This window comes from Ranitomeya variabilis, chromosome 7 (genome assembly GCF_051348905.1).
Source record: "Ranitomeya variabilis isolate aRanVar5 chromosome 7, aRanVar5.hap1, whole genome shotgun sequence".
Lineage (NCBI taxonomy): Eukaryota > Metazoa > Chordata > Amphibia > Anura > Dendrobatidae > Ranitomeya > Ranitomeya variabilis.
The window spans coordinates 213,440,838-213,461,820 of record NC_135238.1 but is presented as its reverse complement, the minus strand read 5'-3'; the positions used below and the strand labels follow the sequence as shown (position 1 = coordinate 213,461,820).

The 20,983-nt window shown below is 45.7% G+C and overlaps 1 protein-coding gene across 1 annotated transcript in view; it reads left to right on the top strand.

Moving 5' to 3' along the window:
* PSMD14 (proteasome 26S subunit, non-ATPase 14) overlaps positions 1-8,778 on the top strand; it is a 78,572-nt gene extending 69,794 nt beyond the window's left edge. Inside the window, exons 8-11 of the mRNA XM_077272841.1 lie at positions 2,565-2,639; positions 3,359-3,484; positions 5,805-5,867; positions 8,150-8,778. Coding sequence (XP_077128956.1) covers positions 2,565-2,639; positions 3,359-3,484; positions 5,805-5,867; positions 8,150-8,248 — 363 coding nt within the window. The 3' untranslated portion in view covers positions 8,249-8,778. The remainder of the gene's footprint in view (positions 1-2,564; positions 2,640-3,358; positions 3,485-5,804; positions 5,868-8,149) is intronic.
* The last annotated feature ends 12,205 nt before the right edge of the window (positions 8,779-20,983 follow it).

Here is a 20,983-nt window from a genome sequence, read left to right as displayed (position 1 = left end):
TCCTTCATTATCTTTCAGAAGGGTTGAGACCAGGGTGGATTGATTTAAATCACGCCGATTTAAATCATGATTTAAATCACGATTTAAATCAAAAGATTTTTTTCTATTTAAATCGGATCGATTTAAATCATGATTTTAATCATGATTTAAATCACTGATTTAAATCAAAAGGTTTTTTTTAATATAAATCACGATTAAAATGAGAAGTGAGAGCAGTGCGCATGAGCGCCCATAGTTACACGGACGAAACTAGGGGCAACGATCTAACGCCAGGGTGAGGGGGGGACCCCAAAGTAAGTAAAAATCTTTTTTGTTTTACTATATGGCAATAGGTAGGTGTTTAAAAGCAGCATGTCTTAATTGTATAAACTATTAATAGCCTCCACATTTTGTTCATACTGCCCCTTTAATTCCACACTTCTAGCTTGGTTTCACTTTTGGTTTAGTTTCTTTTTCCATTCAGTTGACATGCCCAAACTTGTTGGATAGTCAGCATCCTACAGAAACCTCTGGAAGAGCATGGCATTGTGAATGTTACACATATACAGCCTTTATTCTACTGAGTTAAACAACTCAGCTTTATCTCATGATGGAAGAACCTTTGGATGGTAAAATATTTTCCTCAAAAAGCAGTTTATTGAAAAAAATCCGATTTAAATCAAAAAAATCCGATTTAAATCAAAAAAATCCGATTTTTTTGATTTTTTTAAAAAAACATTGATTTTTATCCACCCTGGTTGAGACCATTCTGCGCTTCACCGCCGCACCTCAGGTTCTGCTAATTGAACATAACAAGCGCCTGCTTTCGCCATGTTAAAATAATTAGTCTTATTTCTTAGTTTTCATAATTGTGATCTCTAAAAGACAGTAATTAGGCTGTAAAAGGTCTGCCGGAAAGTTATTTCCAGTTTTCTTTCTTTCCTCCCTCTCTTAGCAATATGTTTACTGTGCATTAATTTTATATAGATGTTTAGCAAGCAAATACCCAGAAACGAGAGAACGTTTATTAGTCGTGTATGCTACAATCGTCATCATTAGTTTCCATTCGCTGTTCTTTAACCACATAAATTTCAATATCGGCACCTATTTTCCCCGCAACACGGTAGTAGGGAGCATATGGGATGTCATGGCAGTCACAAGCCTGCGGAAGGCCCCTGTCGCCAATATCTTGGTTGTTACAGTGGCTGGGCTTCTTGGGAGATCGTTATTTGTACTATACGATAATGCGGTAACGATCCAAAGACTGCACTTTTAAGTCCCCTATAGGGACCAAAATATAAAGTGGAAAGTAGTAAACTTAAAAGATTAAATCACTCAACTCTTCTACAACAAAAAATGAAGGAATGAAAAAATAACCATATTCAGTATCGCCGCGTCCATAAAAATCCAATCTGTCATAGAATAAAATTATTTAACCCATAACGTTAAGGACGTAAAAAAAAGCTCCTGATTTTTTATTTTTTTTTAAAACATCTTCAGCAAAAAATGCAATAATAAAAGCAATGAAAACATATGTGCACCAAGTGGTGCCAATAATTACTACCACTCATCATGAAAACATCATGCTCTCCCAAAATGGCAACACAGACCAATTTTTTTTTTTCTTTTCTTACAAAGTTTAAGACTTAACCATTAAAATAAAAAACCTATTTGGTGTCCCCAATAATCGTACTGACCGTTAGTCATGTTACCAAATCATTTTTTTACCAGACAATAAATGCCATCGAAACTAAACCCAATGTTGTAATAGTAAAACAAAAACATTCCAAGTGAGGGGAAAATGCATTGTTATTTTTTTCAGTACATTATATGGTAAAATGAATGGTGGCTCCACAAAATCTGAGCCCTAATACGGCTGTCAATGAAAAAATTAAAAAAAAGTTACAGCTCTTAGAAAAAGGGGAGGGAAAGCAAAAATTGGCTGCATCATCAAAGCTAATTTGTCAGTAGGATCGATAAATCTCATAAATAGGCATGCAGGTCTTTGAAACAAAAGTCCACTGACACCTTTATATTTTCTATCTGTTGCTGCATTGCCAAGTAATTGGTGTTTTAATTAATATGCAAATTAGTAGCCACCTGCTTTCAGCATAACAGAGCACTTAACCTCTCTCTCTCTCCAGAGGTTTTTTCCCCACCTAGTATCGGCCTCTTTCACTGTCTTTGTGACTTCAGGTGTCAGGCAAGGAATTCAGACAGTGAGCTATTAACCAAGCTTAAGAGGCTGGTGCTTGAGACTGAGCCTCATTAAGTGCTTTCTCATGCCCAAAGCACTTAACGCCCCATTTACACGTGAAATTTTAAAAATCACAAATTACTCGAGAATGTAGCAACGGATGGAAGATATAAAAGTGTCAGGGATTTGGTTTCCAAAGATCTTCATGCTTATATATGAGGTTCGAGGGGGTTGATCTTCAGGAGTGATTCCCCCTTAAAGGGGTTAATCTTAAAATCGAATGAGTCTCAACAACCAAACAATTGAACTCTAGGAAAATGAGATTGTATGTATGTATGTATGTATGTATATGTAACCTTTTATCTGATGCTATTTTGTTTTTCCGTAGGCCTTAATTCATGGTCTGAACAGACATTACTACTCTATAACCATTAACTACAGGAAGAATGAACTGGAACAGAAGGTGAGTGTTCCTACTGCCGTAACCGAGTGTTATCTGGGTACCTGTTCATCCCGCTACAGAAGACCATGTGAAAAGTGCAGAGCGACGTGCGCTGCTTTATTCTAAGGGGTTGTGTCCCACATTGCATGTATCTGACATAATCCTATAAAAAGTCGTTGGATCACGTCCGGTAGGGTTTGCTGGTCCCGGACTGGCAGAATCGGAGTCTGCAGTTTTTACTCTGCTTGGTAAATAAAATGGAAACCTGATCCTATAGAAATGAAAGCCAAGAGGCCGATGTAAACAGTGTCTACTGCCGGCCATAAATCGGGGGGTCTGGACGTCTGACTTGTTCACGGTTGGTCTGTGAGCGCTGTCATGTAGACCAACAATTCTACAACTTAAAGGGTTATCCCCAAGATAATAAGTTATTCCCTATCCATAGGACGGGGGGACAACTTGCTGATCTCTGGGACCCCCAGTGATCCTGAGAACGAAGCTCCAGAACCCACCAGGCTTTGCAGCCCCATCCTGAATGGAGCAGAGGGGTTTATGCTCAACCTCCACTGCCTTCATTGTGTATGGGACTGTCGGAAATGGCGCCCTGTCATCTGTGCAGTGATGTGGTGTAAAGTTAGTTTGTCATTTTGTGCTCATTTTGTCAGAATTAAAATTACTTCGACAACATTTTGCTTTCTTAGTGTTGTAAAGGTGTTTATTTTTTTATTTTTTTTATGCAGATGCTGTTGAACTTGCACAAGAAAAGCTGGATGGAGGGGCTGACACTTCAAGACTACAGTGAACACTGTAAACTCAATGAGACGGTGGTGAAGGAGATGTTAGAACTTGCCAAGAATTATAATAAGGTATCTGGTACTAATTTGTCCACCTAAGTAGATATGGAAGCTTATATGGATCGCCTAGTCCATAAATAGGCCATCAATAGAGTTAGTACGGATCGATTTGCAGGACCCGATCCAGCGGACAGGTTATCGATCCGTGGCCGCTGTCAGATACTCTGTTATCTCATTCTGCAAGCAGCAATGTGCAGGGAAACGAACAGCCAACACAAGCCAAACAGTGCAACATTTTTAATGGAGCCCAATTTTTAGTTAAAATATATGTATATATGTCCTGGGAGGTGATCTATATCCTTTAAAGTACAATATTTACTCCCAGCGGTCCAGTTCAGTGGTTGGTGGGAAACTTTACGTTCTCATTTAAATTGAAGTGGGTAAAATGGCGCGGTGTTCCTCCTCTTGGTCTGCGCTCCCGCCCTCCCCCCTAAGGCCCCCCCCCTTCTCAGCCTGCACTCTCCCACTCCCACCTTTCTCGGCCTTCGCTCTTTCTCCCTCCCTTCTCAGCCTGCGCTCTTCCCCACCCCCCCTTCTCAGCCTGCGCTCTTCCCCACCCCCCCTTCTCGGCCTTCACTCTTTCTCCCTCCCTTCTCGGCCTTCGCTCTTTCTCCCTCCCTTCTCGGCCTTCGCTCTTTCTCCCTCCCTTCTCGGCCTTCGCTCTTTCTCCCTCCCTTCTCGGCCTTCGCTCTTTCTCCCTCCCTTCTCGGCCTTCGCTCTTTCTCCCTCCCTTCTCGGCCTTCGCTCTTTCTCCCTCCCTTCTCGGCCTTCGCTCTTTCTCCCTCCCTTCTCGGCCTTCGCTCTTTCTCCCTCCCTTCTCGGCCTTCGCTTTTTCTCCCTCCCTTCTCGGCCTTCGCTCTTTCTCCCTCCCTTCTCGGCCTGCGCTCTTTCTCCCTCCCTTCTCGGCCTGCGCTCTTTCTCCCTCCCTTCTCGGCCTGCGCTCTTTCTCCCTCCCTTCTCGGCCTGCGCTCTTTCTCCCTCCATTCTCGGCCTGCGCTCTTCCCCACCCCCCTTCTCGGCCTGCGCTCTTCCCCACCCCCCTTCTCGGCCTGCGCTCTTCCCCACCCCCCACCCCCTTCCTTCTTGATCTGCGCGCTGCCTCCACCCCCCTTCCTTCTCGGCCTGCTCTCCACCTCTCAGGTTGCTTATTAATGAATCCCATTTACATATAGCAGCCTAGTGTTTGGGGTCTCCATGCGGTGGGCTCTGATTAGTATATGCGCCTGTAGCGTGTGTTGTAATTTCAGTCCTTGTTTTCTAATGTGGCTGCTGCCAGTGGATGGGAGTGGGTGTCCGGCGTGGCATTGAGATGCTTTCCATGTAACTTTGAGAGACATGAAGGTGACATCTCTTTTGTGATTCCATTGTCACAGTCTGTGTTAAGCGGGAGAAAAATATTATTTTTTTTCCTGCAAATTTGATAGGTGCACATTTCGTTAATTGAAAGCTTGTAGAAATCCAGAGGAAAGAGCACAACGTTCGTATTTATTTTGCTGCTATAGATAAATGTAACGATACGTATAGAAACGTACAATGCATTTACAGAAGAACGCTGATGTGTGTTGTTTTTTTATTTATTTTTTTTACATCCATCATTTCATATTGTAACATTGTAACTGTGAACTTGGCTACATCTTGCAGCCTCTTTATTATGCTACATGGATCGTTTGGAGTGAGTGGTTGGAAACCTTCTAGGTTTTATTTTCAGATCAGAATCTCCTTAGAGGTTGTCTCATGACTGACATTACTGTCTATGCAGGGGATGTGTCATAAGTGCCTAATAGATGCGGCCCCCAATTCTAGGACCGGTTCCTATTTCCACAATGAGGGTTCCCTCCAATTCCTTGTTCCAAATAGCAGAACCGGCCGCAGTGATGAGAAATGGCCACGCTGGATCGTGCCGACCATGAGCATCCCAAGCATGTCACTGCGGCACCAGTTGGAACAGGGGGTTTTTGCTGATCCCATTACTGGAGTTGGGATCCACGTCTATTAGACATTTATTGCATATTCAGTGGATGCCAGCCATAAGACAACCTCTTTAAGGCTATGTTCACATCACCTTTGGCCCCCTAGGATACACGGAGTAGGCCAATAGACTTTACAGAGTCTTTTTTTTGCATCTGCCATGCTGGTGTACTTAGATTTCATTACTGTCTGCAGCAGTAGATGCAGCATCATACAAGGCAGTTTTTCCGGACAAGGAGTGTGACCTCTCAGATACCCATGTGAAGCCCGTAGGCCGCTTGCTGTAGCACACCTCTCCTGCTATCACTATTTTCATTTATTTTTTTTTTTAACTTGGCAAATAATTTTCCCCACTTATTTTCAGGCTGTGGAAGAGGAAGATAAGATGACCCCCGAGCAGCTCGCCATTAAAAACGTTGGCAAACAGGTAGGTGACCCCTGTACTCCACCACAAGAAGCGTAAGAATAATAGTGGCAGTGAAGGTTTTTTTCAGCTCCATCTCCAGCTTGTTATCAATTTTAGGGGGTTTTGTGAATAGGGTTTCTCTGAATCACACAATGAAGTGTTAAACTACTTTCTAATTTACTCTCCGTTCCTCGTTATTTTCAGGATTTGATTATCAGTGAATTGAAAAATTATTTACATTCATGGTGAAAACTGTAGAGTCCGAGACCGGCACACACGTCTGCAGCCGGACAGTCTTTCAGTGCATGGAAGGACGATCCGTCTGCGATTGTTGTATTTAGATCACACAGGATTGCCCTTACTAATGCCAATCTACAGATCTGTAAAGATTTACAGACGGAATGTAAAAATAAACATTTCTATTCATTAACAACCAGCAGATTTTATATGCTGTAATCAATAAAGACACCACTGTATAACTGTTTGTTATGGTTTGGTGGGGGGGGTATGATGCTGCAGTTTGTGCTGTAGCCTATGTATTAGATGCTGTGAAGAGGGTAGAGGGCACAGGAGGGGTATGATGCTGCAGTTTCCGTACTGTAGCCTATGTATTAGATGCTGTAAGACAGTAGAGGGCACAGGAGGTGTATGATGCTGCTGTTTTTGTACTGTAGCCGATGTATTAGATGCTGTAAGATGGTAGAGGGCGCAGGAGGGGTATGATGCTGCAGTTTCCGTACTGTAGCCTATGTATTAGATGCTGTAAGACAGTAGAGGGCACAGGAGGTGTATGATGCTGCTGTTTTTGTACTGTAGCCGATGTATTAGATGCTGTAAGATGGTAGAGGGCACAGGAGGGGTATGATGCTGCAGTTTCCGTACTGTAGCCTATGTATTAGATGCTGTAAGACAGTAGAGGGCACAGGAGGGGTATGATGCTGCAGTTTCCGTACTGTAGCCTATGTATTAGATGCTGTGAAGAGGGTAGAGGGCACAGGAGGGGTATGATGCTGCTGTTTCCGTACTGTAGTCTATGTATTAGATGCTGTAAGTCGGTAGAGGGCGCAGGAGGGGTATGATGCTGCTGTTTTTGTACTGTAGCCTATGTATTAGATGCTGTAAGTCGGTAGAGGGCGCAGGAGGGGTATGATGCTGCTGTTTTTGTACTGTAGCCTATGTATTAGATGCTGTAAGTCGGTAGAGGGCGCAGGAGTGGTATGATGCTGCAGTTTCCGTACTGTAGCCTATGTATTAGATGCTGTAAGACAGTAGAGGGCACAGGAGGGGTATGATGCTGCTGTTTTTGTACTGTAGCCTATGTAATAGATACTGTAAGTTGGTAGAGGGCACAGGAGAGGTATGATGCTGCAGTTTCCGTACTGTAGCCTATGTATTGGATGCTGTAAGTCGGTAGAGGGCGCAGGAGGGGTATGATGCTGCAGTTTCCGTACTGTAGCCTATGTATTAGATGCTGTAAGACAGTAGAGGGCACAGGAGGGGTATGATGCTGCTGTTTTTGTACTGTAGCCTATGTAATAGATACTGTAAGTTGGTAGAGGGCACAGGAGAGGTATGATGCTGCAGTTTCCGTACTGTAGCCTATGTATTGGATGCTGTAAGTCGGTAGAGGGCGCAGGAGGGGTATGATGCTGCAGTTTCCATGCTGTAGCCTATGTATTAGATGCTGTGAAGAGGGTAGAGGGCACAGGAGGGGTATGATGCTGCAGTTTCCGTACTGTAGCCTATGTATTAGATGCTGTAAGATGGTAGAGGGCACAGGAGGGGTATGATGCTGCAGTTTGAGAGGGTAGAAGGGGCAGACATCGAAAAGAAAAGGTTGCTACAAAAAATGGAAACTGTGACACTTTTTAACTTCTGTTGACACCATTTTGCTTTTTCCAAGCCCTCGAGTTAATTACCATTGTAGTCAACATCACCATTTTCTGTAATTAGATGACCCGTTTAGTTTGATACAGACATCTGAATGCAAACTTAGTGTACTTTTACTTTCACAAAACTTTGAGACATCTTAAGAGACTTGTCAAAAGTTTGGATTGTTGGGTGTCCTAGTTCTTAAACCCCCACTGATCATTAAGATGAAGGAATAGAAACACTTGGCTTCATCTAGGTTCTCAGACTGTTGTGCAGCCATCTTCAGTCTCGAAGGAGGGCAGCACTCAGAGTTTCTGCCCCTTTAAGCGATCACTGGGAGCTCAGCGCCTGGAGCCCAGCCAATCTGAATTTGACAGGCCAAAAGTTACATGCACCATGTTGACTATATTTTTCTCTTTCAACTCTCACAGGATCCCAAACGTCACTTGGAGGAACATGTGGATGTTCTTATGACCTCAAACATCGTCCAGTGTTTAGCAGCCATGTTGGACACAGTCGTATTCAAATAGCGGATTCGTGAAGCGCACATCTTTTGTTTTGCTTAAGTGGTTTATGTATGGAGACCGCAGTCGGCCTTCCAGACGGTCACGTTCCTTCATAATACTTTGTATCTGTTGCAATCAGGTTCACTTCTGAGGTTGGTTTTGATATATTTCCTGACGTTGACTCTTTTATTATGAAATAAACCTATTCTGGTGAAATCCTCTGTACATAATGGGGTTATATGGACACGAATCAGGCATGCTTCCGGAGCCGCTGGAATTAATGCTCGTTCTGTACCAGTTATCAACTGTTTCACCTTGCTCAAAGACATCCAAGAACATGAACTGCAGCCTCAGATGAGGACATCTGGCACTGGTGATGACCTGGGAGCAGCACAGTAACACCTCCCCAACTCCCCGCATAATTCTACTCCTAAATGTCAGGGACGTTACAGACTACAAAGTTCTTTAAACATTCTTGTATTAAGTCTGCATCTAATATTTGGGAAATCCATGCTGCTACTGTCGCTGCATAATAAAAATACATTTACACCTTTCCAGTTCCTTGTATTTTTTTTTTTTTGTAAAACATGTCTTAAGAGTTTTCCAGGTTTTTGTAAAATAAGCTAAAAAATTATTTTTCTTTCATTACTTAAGCAGAGTATCTGTTACGGCTGCGACCGCGCCGATGCCTCCTCGTCGCCAAACCATGACGACGTGGGCAAGCGTCCAAAATGGGAACGCAATGTGGACCCACTGGACCACATAGAGTATCCTGGACCTACCCAGACTAGGGAAGGGCAGTGAGCAGGGTCTATGGCAGCTGAGCAGATGGCAATGTGCAGAACTAGATTACACCGCACAACTTCAGGTATGAAGAAACAAAGTTTACTTAAATGAAAACACAGTGCATAAAACATAATGATGTCAGGATCCCGATTCCACACATCAGAGTAGGGTACACGTCTCAGGATAACCGAGGAAGGCAGGAGGACATCACGGGTTGATGCAGTCCTGGGTTATCTGGCATGGGCATACTAGGAAGGCCTCACTCTCAGACCTCAGGTGCAGCACTGGTTCAGCAGGAGAACATCAGACACCGACCTCGGATGGATTTCAGACGAATGCAGGGGTCATCACAGGTTCATGCAGTCCAGGGTCATCTGGCACGGGCTTACTAGGACGGCCTCTCTCCCAGGCTTTGGGTGTAGCACAGGCTCAGCAGGAGAACATCAGATACCCATCCAGGATAGACGTCATCGCAGGGTGGACCCCGGGGAACTGGTGGAACATCGGACACAGGCTGGACATCAGGACACAGACTGAACATCTGGACATCGGATACAGGAAGGACATCAAGAATACCAGATAGACATCAGGGACACTGGCATGGCATCCCAGGTCATCGGCTGGGACACTGGCGTGGCAGCCCAGGGCACCAGTTACATCAGAACATCGGACACAAGAAGGACATCAGGACACAGGCAGGGCATCAGGAATACCGGATAGACATCAGGGACACTAGTGTGGCAGCCCAGGTCATCAGTTACATCAGGACATCAGTCACAGGCAGGGCATCAGGAATACCTTATAGACATCTGGGACACTGGCGAGGCTGCCCAGGTCATCAACTGGGACACAGATGGCACAGGACCAGGCAGCGGTGGTCATCAGGTTCCTAGCTACGGCCGTCAGGCTCTGGGCATCGGACCTAGGAAGGAACTCAAGCGTGATGGTGCAAGCACCGCCGGACTGGACCGGACGGGGTTAGCACCGCATAACAGGCTGAGCACAGCCTAGTAAGATCTCAGCAAGAACACTGGACTCCATCTTTAAAAGATGAGCCCAGGAAGTTCAGACACTGGGTATGGGGTGTCAGACACAAAAGAACTTCATTAACATAACACAGAGGACACAGTTCAGACAGGATCAGGTACTGGATATGCAGCCTCCAGGATTGGCGGATCTGGGTACTCTGCCCCCCGAACAGGCGAAAAAAACAAAACACAAACGGACTGGATATGTAGCCTCGAGGATAGTGGGATCTGAGTACTCTGCCCCCAGAACAGGCAGAAAAACAGGATACTAACGGATCTGGGTACTCTGCCCCCAGAACAGGCGGAAGACAGGTATCGGCTCTCCCAGAACAGACTGCAGACAGAACGGGAGCTGGATACCTAATACACAAGGCAAGACTCAGAAACACAATGCAATACTCTGGCAATGCCCAACAGAAAAGAGGGAGTTTATATAGGAGCTGCCCCTCAGCAATAGGCTGAGGAAGCAACACAGGTGCACAATCAAACCCTAATAAAAGCAGGGTAAGTGTGGCCGCGCACACCCTAAGCACAAACAGAAAACATTACAGCCCAGACAGCACAGGAACTGTGGCTTAGGGCACCTGGCAGTGACTGCTAGCCTGTACGCATAGAAAGTCATGCACCAGCTGCAGAGTTCCTCCAACCCGCGGATAACTTCCACAGCGGCAGCCAGGGACCGCACATGCGGATGGTCGTGCAGCAGAGCAAAGAAATCACAGCACATGTACAGCTACGCAGCGGCACAGGGAACTGAGCCGCATCAATACAGGTAACACACTACAGCAGGGGTGTCAAACTGCATTCCTCGAGGGCCTCAAACCATGCGTGTTTTCAAGATTTCCTTCTCATTGCACAAGGTGCTGGAATCATTCTGTGCAGGTGATTAAATGATCACCTGTGCAATACAAGGAAATCCTGAAAACATGACCTGTTTGCAGCCCTTGAGGAATGCAGTTTGACACCCCTGCACTACAGTATCCCTGTAAGTTAGAGGTTAAAGCAGAGACATGCAGAGTAACGCCGAAGAAACAAGGCATAAACCCACCGGAGTTACAGTATCTTCACCAATTGCCACTGATCCTTTTGATTCTGGAACAGTTTTTTTTTTCTTGACTGCACCTTTGTTCTGAAGGCCGCTGGTAATGATGGTGCAATTTTCTTTTCTTCAACCAACTGGGTGTATAACACAGAATGTGTTTGTGAGCTTGGCCGTGTTTTGATTGCTTTTGCTCTTCTGATGCCGACCAAACGCCCAAAAGAAAGTTCTGTGGTATATACCCAGGTGATTGGAAAGGAAAATTTGCACCATTATTACTGGGGGGCATATCTATATAACAGAGTGGTCTGAACAAAAATAAATTGTTCTAAAGCTCTTTAAATACAAAAAAATCCAGTGAAACGACTTCTTTTTAAGGGTTTATTTTTCCACAAAGTGTCACACATTAACAGGATAGGTGAAAAACGTCTGATGGAGATCCCTGTACGAGTGATTAGTGGACGTCCCAGCCATCACACTTAAAGGTCATTGTTGGAGTGATAGAAACTAGTGATGAGCGTGCGTGCTTGCCACTCAATCGTTCATCGAGGTGGGGTGCTCGGGTCCCCGCCCCGCATGTTTCACAGCTGTTAGACCATGAATAAATATGCAGGGTTTGCTTGCCATACACTGTAATGCCATATTTGTTGGCTGTCTAACAGCCGCAAAACATGCGAGGCGGGGACCCAAGCACCCCACTCCAATGCCCGATAGAGTGGCGAGCACGCACACTCATCACAAGTGGAAACTCCTAACCAACTCGTGACTGCATCTGAATTCCAAAAAAAACAGGATTTCAATATAATCCCAACTGAGTCATTTACTTTAAGCAAATTAAGTCCAAAACATGACATTTTGGACTCTGCTTGACCTTCTTTACAGAGGTGTCCATTCTGAAGCTTGTTTTTCGGGGATTTAGACAGAAGCCCCTGGCAGAATAGTGAATCCAGGGCACAGATGTGGTTTGAGCTCTGCGTAATAGTGATGAGTGCTAATAGTCGCTCATCACTACGGCCTAACAAATATTCCTTTCTTCCACATCCCAACAGCCCTGTCTGCAGACCAACGAGTTCTGAATGAAATAAGGCGACCAGTTCCTGATTCTGTATGAGCTCAGCAGAGACCCACATTATTCATTGTAAAATAGAATTCTGCCTTTTTAGCGTAAAACTCCACAGCAAAACAAGCCCAAGACATGTGCAGAAGACCTAGTGCACCATTGTGACTTGGCTGAAATTGGTAAATGTGTGCTTGTGCCGTGACAAGTCTGAAACCGTGAAGTGACTCAAAATTTATTTTTTTTTTTAAAAAGGGTAATTTGTGATGGTCGCGTGTTTCCTTGTAATTTTACGAAGGTTAATGGAAGTTGTAAAAAGGCTGAATTCAGATTTCCATGACATACGGTTCATGTACAGACTGACTTCAGCTCTTCTGACCTTAACTCAATAGTCTCATATATACCTGTGAAGCTGTTCAGTTCTGTTTGGGAGAGCCGCTGTCAGTCTGTATATGGGCGGTATTTCACGATTGTCTGAATGCATCTTAAGGGCTTATACAAAAAAAATGGAAGTCTGAATATGTGAAGAATGGCACCGGCGAGATCACGCAGAATCCCACCGCTTCCACCCACTTGTGATGAACTCGCCACCCCGCCTCATGTCACTATTACGCCTGAGTGGTCAGCCATTGTCAAGGTGCCATGGAACCGTTCCACAGGCCGTTTGTCAGTGGCTGGTATGGGCTAGTCACCAGATGTTGAACCTGGATCAGCCTACAGAGGGATTCTATTAGCTGCAACATGAACAGGGTCCCCAGGTCGGGGAGCATTTCCTGGGGAAAACCACCTCAGAAGAAAATTTCCAGTAAGGTGGTGACCACCTTGTTGGCCCGAATGGATGACAAGGCTACTGCTTCAGGGTACCGGGTGGCATAGACGACTACCATCAGTATGAAGCATTTCCTGGAGCTGCTGTGAGTGGCCATCAAGCGAACCAAATCCACAGTCACCCTCCTGATAGGTTCTTCAATAATGAGCAGAATTACCAGTGGGACTTTGGGACACCGCCCCACCTTCCCTACCCTCTAACAGGGTGTCACACAAACTGCAGTAGGAAGCCACATTGGCTCCCATCCTTTTCCAGTAGAAATGCTGGGCTAGCCTGCCTTTGTCTTCGTGGTCCCTAGATGTCCAGCCATCGGAAACTTGTGCAATCCACAACTCTCCCCGAACGGATAGGGTATCACTAACTGTTGGTCCCTAGGCTACGCTTCCGGTGAACCCTGTGCTGGATCATTACCCTGTACAGCTGTCCTGGGTAATAGACAACCCATTCAAGGTCTGAGTGGAAGGGGGGCTGTACCTCCTGCTCCATGACAGCTTTCAGGCTGTAGATAGTTTCCAACCCTGACTGGACATGGCCAGAATAGACGAGACTGCCACATCTGTTAGTTTCCTGGGACTTGTTTCCTGGGACTTGTCTCCTAGCTTACGTCTGACTCAGCAGCCACTTGGTCGGAAGGGAGGAAGCTATCAGACACCCGAGGGGCCACAGCGCTAACACTGCGAGTGAAAGTGGCAACGGCTGCTGAAACCGGTCCAGACTGACTAACCTGGCTCTCTGAAGTTGTGGAGGAACACTGCAATCAGGCCTGCTTCCTCTCCCCAGCTCTCTGCCCCTTGTCTGTCCCCTCTGTGACAACCTCACAGGAGAACTGGTTTGAGCCTGCCGTCTGGCCACACTCTAAGGCATTGTTACAACTTGTTTGATTGATCTACTCCGCCCCCGAGGGGAGATAGACACAGTACATCACCCACCTCCACATCTCCATCAGTAGGCATGTCAATCACACTGACATCAACAGAGGTAAACATTACATTGTCTGGAGGATCAGGCCTCGGGGTTTCAGTGGCCACATACTGGAACACTAACCACCCCAAGTCTGTCCCATGCAAAACACTTGTGGGAATGTTCGAGGTTAGCACCACCTCTCGCACTCTCTTCACGGCACCCCAGTCCAAATACACCTTGGCAATGGGCAGCGGTCCGATTCCTCCAATCCCAGAGACGGCAAGGGCTTTTTCCGGGTACCAAATCTAGTGAAGACAGCAGCTCAGGCCACACAATAGTCATCTCAGTGATGATGTCTCGTAGTCCCATGGCCATGGCCTGGACTATGGTGACGGGCTAAAAGTTGTCAAAGGACCTCCCACCACCCCCACACACACAAAACAGTGGACAGTTTCTGGATGAGAATGGGCCCTCCTGGAGCTGGGGGACACATAGCTTTGAAGTGTCCTGGCTGTTTGCAGAGATTACATTGTTAAAGTTTCCCCATGGACATGGAGAGGGAAGTATGGGCAGGTGCCTCTTTAGGCTCGGAGGCAGGGAAAGCAGTCACCGCATTCATTTTACTCACTCTAGCAGTCAGGTTTCTTGGCTTCAGGAGTCCTGATGTTTGACAACTCATCAGCAAGTGGCGCTGTTGCAGAGGCCCCCTTTGGCTTACGATTATAGAGATACTGATGGAACTCCTCCGGGCAGTTCCACAAAAACTGCTCAGTTGCAATGAGCTCCATCAGCTGCTGTATGATGGTGGGCTCCAATCCCATAGTCCATTAGTCAACTGCTCTCAGTAGGGCCCACATGTGATCGACCCAGCAGTCTGCAGGACCCCACTGCATACTTCGGCGCTTCTTCCGGTACGTCTCAGAGGTCAAATTATACCACTGGACCAGAGCCTGCTTGATATCCTTAGAGCTCAAGGTGGTCTCGCTGGGCAGGTATCCAAAGATTTCCAGGTCCTTACCCCAGAGGCAAGGGGTAAGAACCGGACCCACTGGTTCTCAGCCAGATGGTATTGATGGCAAGGGTTTTTTTTTCAAATGCAGCAAGAAAGTGTCCAAGTCCCTTCCATTTTCCAGCAGGGGGGACGTCCTCCGCCGGTAGCTTCATGACCCGGAGCTAAAGCATTTGTTACTGATCTCGTGCTTATGCTGATGTTCTGCAGTTTAGGCTGCCTCACGATGTTCCGCTGCTGCCATGAGGGTTTCATAATTGGCCTTGTCTTCTCCAGCCTCTAGTTTGACCAGGACAGCTTGCAGGAGTGTATAAGAGCCTGCCTGCCTGGAGGGGATGGGCAGGTGGTGAGTGGCCCACTGCAAGATTGACTGCTGGCAACTGGCTCCTTGCGGAGCCTGGGCTGGACTTCCCCTCTGCTTGGGTAACAGTGCCTTCCACCTCCTCCCCACCATCCGTAGCTCTGCCCCTGGTGTCACTGGCCATCCTTTTAATCTTTGGTCGCTGGCACAGAGCTGCAACCTGATGCACCCACATACCTTACAGTATTTGCACTTGGACTGGCTAGTGCTGAGCTGGTCTTGAGACTCCAGTGGCAAAAGCTACTGCTGGTAGTTTTTAGTGTCTGGGAGTATGGGTCCCACACTCAAACACACTGTTATCTCTATCCCACCGCACTGCCACCATATGTAAAGAACGGCATGTAGAGGTCATGCAGAATCCCACCCCTGCCAGCCCTTGTGATGAACCCGCACTTCGCCACTCTGCCTGACATCACTATTACCTCCGAGGGGTCACGTGGTACACTCTCCTCACTTTTACCAATGTAATGTTCCTCACCCCCTGGGCACAAGTAAAATCAGCTTCACACAGTTTTACCCAGACACCCCCTTTCCACAAGGGCTTAGGAAGGCACGGGGAGTGAGAGAAAGTGGCCCATGCAGTAACTGATGTGGCACCACACTCGCTCACAACCCTGAGAGGCACTTTTCACCAGCACCAGTGAAACAGCCCCTGGTCAGCCCGGTAGGACTGCCACCAGTTCCTCCTTAAGTATAAGCCCAGCCCGTTAACGAGATTATGTCGGGCTAGAAACCAGCCCTGGCAGCATGAAGATTTAAGATGAGATCACGGACTTGTGGATCGAGATAAAAGAGCAACCCAAAGTTAAATTATATATTTAATCGCCTTAAGGGCACACTAAACAAACACTATATACACAATGGTTATACATATGCAATGGTCAGATATGCAAATACAATAGTGGTAGGACAAAGTATGCAGAATATAAGAGTCAGTTACCAGTCAGATGAAAGGCCTGGCTTGTTAGGGAGGGGCTGTCACATGGGAGGCTGGTGGTCCCCTCTGTTCTTTTACTTCTCCCCACACAATGTGTCATCACAACCTCCCCAAAGAAAAAGCAATAGGCCATGCTTTACACGAGCATTTAACTCCTTTGAATCACTCCTCTCCTGCCCTCTAGGCTGAACCTAAATTCTCTCCCCTTGCCACTGGCAGATAAAAGCTCCAAAACCTAAGATGGGTCATAAGTCCTTAATGGACGGTCCTAGGGGTTTTGACGCCATCAGATCCGGCTGGACCCGTTTCCCATTGAGATGAAACACAGCAAGGCTACCTGGCTTCTGCTAGCAATTCTACATAATTCCCCACCCTAGAATGCTAGAATCGATCAAGACCCTGGAAGGTGTTCGGCCTCTTCCAGAGATCTCGAAAATGTAGCCGATGTATTGCAAAGATATACGATAAGTCCGTATTCTCCTTATGAAAACCTAACTGGTTTGGATAATAACTAAGCTGGTGGGGGTGTTAATTTCTTTTTTTAAGCTGAGAAGGCAGGGCCCCCTGCTGAACCAGGTGTCCTGTTACAGCTGCACATATTTTCAGGAGGTTGTAAGCTGCCATTAAATCCCCCCATCCTTCACAGCGTACAATAGCTATCCATGTTTTTCATGGGTAGCACTCATACCTATAATTATTATTTATTATTATAGCGCCATTTATTTCATGGTGCTTTACATGTGAGGAGGGGTATACATAATAAAAACAAGTACAATAATCTTAAACAATACAAGTCACGATTGGTACAGGAGGAGAGAGGACCCTGCCCACGAGGGCTCACAATCTACAAGGGATGGGTGAGAATACAGTAGGTGAGGGTAGAGCTGGTCGTGTAGCGGTTTGGTGGATCGGTGGTTACTGCAGGTTGTAGGCTTGTCGGAAGAGGTAGGTCTGCAGGTTCTTTTTGAAGGTTTCGATGGTAGGTGAGAGTCTGACATGGTGTGGTAGAGAGTTCCAGAGTAGGGGTGATGCGCGAGAGAAATTTTGTATGCGATTGTGGGAAGAGGGAAGTAAAGAAGGAGATCTTGAGAGGATCGGCCGTTGCATGCAGGTAAGTACCGGGAGACGAGATCGCAGATATACAGAGGACACAGTTTGTGGATGGCTTTGTATATCATGGTTAGGGTTTTGAACTGGAGTTTTTGGGTAATGGGGAGCCAGTGCAGGGATTGAAAGAGGGGAGCGGCCGGGAATAGCGGGGGGACAGGTGGATTAGTCGGGCAGCAGAATTTAGAATAGATTTGAGGGGTGCAAGAGAGTTCGAGGGGAGGCCAAAGAGCAGGAGGTTGCAGTAGTTAAGGCGAGAGATGATGAGGGCATGGACTAGGGTTTTTGCAGATTCTTGATTGAGGAATGTATGGATCAGTGAAATATTTTTGAGTTGAAGTCGGCAGGAAGTGGAAAGAGCTTGTACAGTTAAGTCCATATATATTTGGACAGAGACAACATTTTTCTAATTTTGGTTATAGATATTACCACAATGAATTTTAAACAAAACAATTCAGATGCAGTTGAAGTTCAGACTTTCAGCTTTCATTGAAGGTATCCACATTAAAATTGGATGAAGGGTTTAGGAGTTTCAGCTCCTTAACATGTGCCACCCTGGTTTTAAAGGGACCAAAAGTAATTGGACAATTGACTCCAAGGCTATTTCATGGACAGGTGTGAGCAATCCCTTCGTTATGTCATTCTCAATTACGCAGATAAAAGGCCTGGAGTTGATCTGAGGTGTGGTGCTTTCATTTGGAAGGTTTTGCTGTGAAGTAAACGTGGTCAGAGGAGCTCTCCATGCAGGTGAAACAAGCCATCCTTAAGCTGAGAAAACAGAAAAAACCCATCCGAGAAATTGCTACAATATTAGGAGTGGCAAAATCTACAGTTTGGTACATCCTGAGAAAGAAAGCACTGGTGAACGCATCAATGCAAAAAGACCTGGGCGCCCACGGAAGACAACAGTGGTGGATGATCGCAGAATAATCTCCATGGTGAAGAGAAACCCCTTCACAACAGCCAACCAAGTGACCAACACTCTCCAGGAGGTCGGCGTATCAATATCCAAATCTACCATAAAGAGAAGACTGCATGATGGTAAATACAGGGGGTTCACTGCATAGTGTGTTATGAACCGGTGACCTTGGAGCCGCATGAGACTTTCTCAGGAGTAGGTGGTACCTGTACTGACCCCAAACCCTAAACTGACACCGCAACTAGAAGTAGCCGTGGGGTGTACCTAACACATCCTAGACACCTCGACACAGCCGGAGGACTAAATACCCCTATAGATGGAAATGGGAATCCTATCTTGCCTCAGAGCAGAACCCCAAAGGATAGGCAACCCCCCACAAATATTGACTGTGAGTATTAGAGGAAAGACACACGCAGGCAGAAAACAGAGTTTAGCAAAAGAGGCCACTCTAGCTAAAATAGGAAAGGATAGTACAGAATGCTAAGCGGTCAGTATTAAAACTCTGAAAACATCCACAGCAGATAATACAAAAATTCCACAATCTAACTAAAGACATGGAACGTATATCTGCATCTCCTGAGAATCCAACTTGACTGGAAAAATCCTGACACAGTCTAAGCTGGACAAGAAAAAACAATGAATAGCACTGATCTGTAAAGCACACTGCATGTGTGCAGCAGAAACAAAAACCAAAACTTATCTTTGCTGATTTGGTAGCAGGGCAGGAAGAACCAGACAGAGATCCAAAACTTCCAAGAACAATGGACAACTGGCAAGGACTAATGAATCCAGCAACCTTAAATACCCCAGTCAGCACTGCAATCAGCAGGGACACCTGCCCAGGATTGCAAGCCAGGGACAACTGCATTACCACCAACAACCACCGGAGGGAACCCAAGAGCAGAATTCACAACAATAGTGCAAGCCACTCATAAGCATCAAGAATAAAAAGGCTAAAAAACATCTAAAAAAGCCAGCACAGTTCTGGAAGAACATTCTTTGGAGAGATGAAACCAAGATCAACCTCTACCAGAATGATGGAAAGAGAAAAGTATGGCGAAGGCGTGGTACAGCTCATGATCCAAAGCATACCACATCATCTGTAAAACCCGGCGGAGGCAGTGTGATGGCTTGGGCATGCATGGCTGCCAGTGGCACTGGGTCACTAGTGTTTATTGATGATGTGACACAGGACAGAAGCAGCCGAATGAATTCTGAGGTATTCAGAGCCGCCATACTGTGTGCTCAGATCCAACCAAATGCAGCAAAACTGATTGGTCGTCATTTCATACTACAGATGGACAATGACCCAAAACATAAAGCCAAAGCAACCCGGGAGTTTATTAAAGCAAAGAAGTGGAATATTCTTGATTGGCCAAGTCAGTCACCTGATCTCAACCCAATTGAGCATGCATTTCACTTGTTAAAGACTAAACTTCAGACAGAAAGGCCACAAACAAACAGCAACTGAAAACCACCGCAGTGAAGGCCTGGCAGAGCGTCAAAAAGGAGGTAACACAGCGTCTGGTGATGTCCAAGAGTTCAAGACTTCAGGCAGTCATTGCCAACAAAGGGTTTTCAACCAAGTACTAGAAATGAACATTTTATTTAAAATTATTTAATCTGTCCAAGTACTTTTGGTCCCTTTAAAAACAGGGAGGCACATGTTAAGGAGCTGAAACTCCTAAACCCTTCATCCAATTTTAATGTGGATACCCTCAAATGAAAGCTGAAAGTCTGATCTTCTACTGCATCTGAATTGTTTTGTTTAAAATTCATTGTGGTAATGTCTATAACCAAAATTAGAAAAATGTTGTCTCTGTCCAAATATATATGGACGTAACTGTATATGTAGTTTGAAAGAGAGATCAGTGTCAAGGATTACCCCGAGGCAGCGAGCTTGTGGGACTGGGGAGAGTGGGCAGCCGTTTACTGTAATGGATAGGTCCATTGGGGGCATTGCGTGAGATGGGGGCAAGATAATGAATTCTGTTTTGTCCATGTTAAGTTTTAGAAATCTAGCGGACGAAAAGGATGAAATAGTGGACAGACATTGAGGGATTCTGGTTAGTAGGGAGGTGATATCTGGTCCAGAGATGTAGATCTGTGTGTCGTCAGCATAGAGGTGATACTGAAAGCCGTGAGATTCTATGAGCTGTCTCAGGCCAAAGGTGTAAATGGAGAAGAGCAGGGGCCCTAGGACTGAACCTTGTGGGACTCCGACAGGGGGCGAGGTGAGGAGGTGGTGTGCGAGTGGGAGATACTGACAGGTATGACTAGATCCAGGATAGGGCCAAGTCTGTGATGCCAAGAGATGAGAGGGTCTGTAATAATAGGGAATGGTCCACTGTGTATAACATAAGTGAATGGGGTCTTTCACATATCTGAGAGTTTTCACAAAATTGCAGATACATGTCCAATATTGATCCGAGTGTGGGAACCAAATCTGCAATGCAAGTCTATGGGTCTGTGAAAAAAATCAGACAGTACTTGGATGCCATGCGAGTGCGGTCTGATTTCACAGATAGGAGAAGGTGAAGAAACTTTTTTTCTTGTTTAATATCCACATACAAGAAAATCCTGATCAGACTAAACTCTGATGAAACGCTGACTGAAACCAAGGAAGAAATGTGAATGAGCCCTAGTGCTGTGAATTTACTAAGCATTTTGGGAAATTCCAAATTGTTATGGAGCCCATACCCTCTGAAGAAAGGCAGAAAAAAACTAACTCCAAGAAGGATACTACCACAAAAGTCATGAACACATCATTGAGGAGTCCAGGAG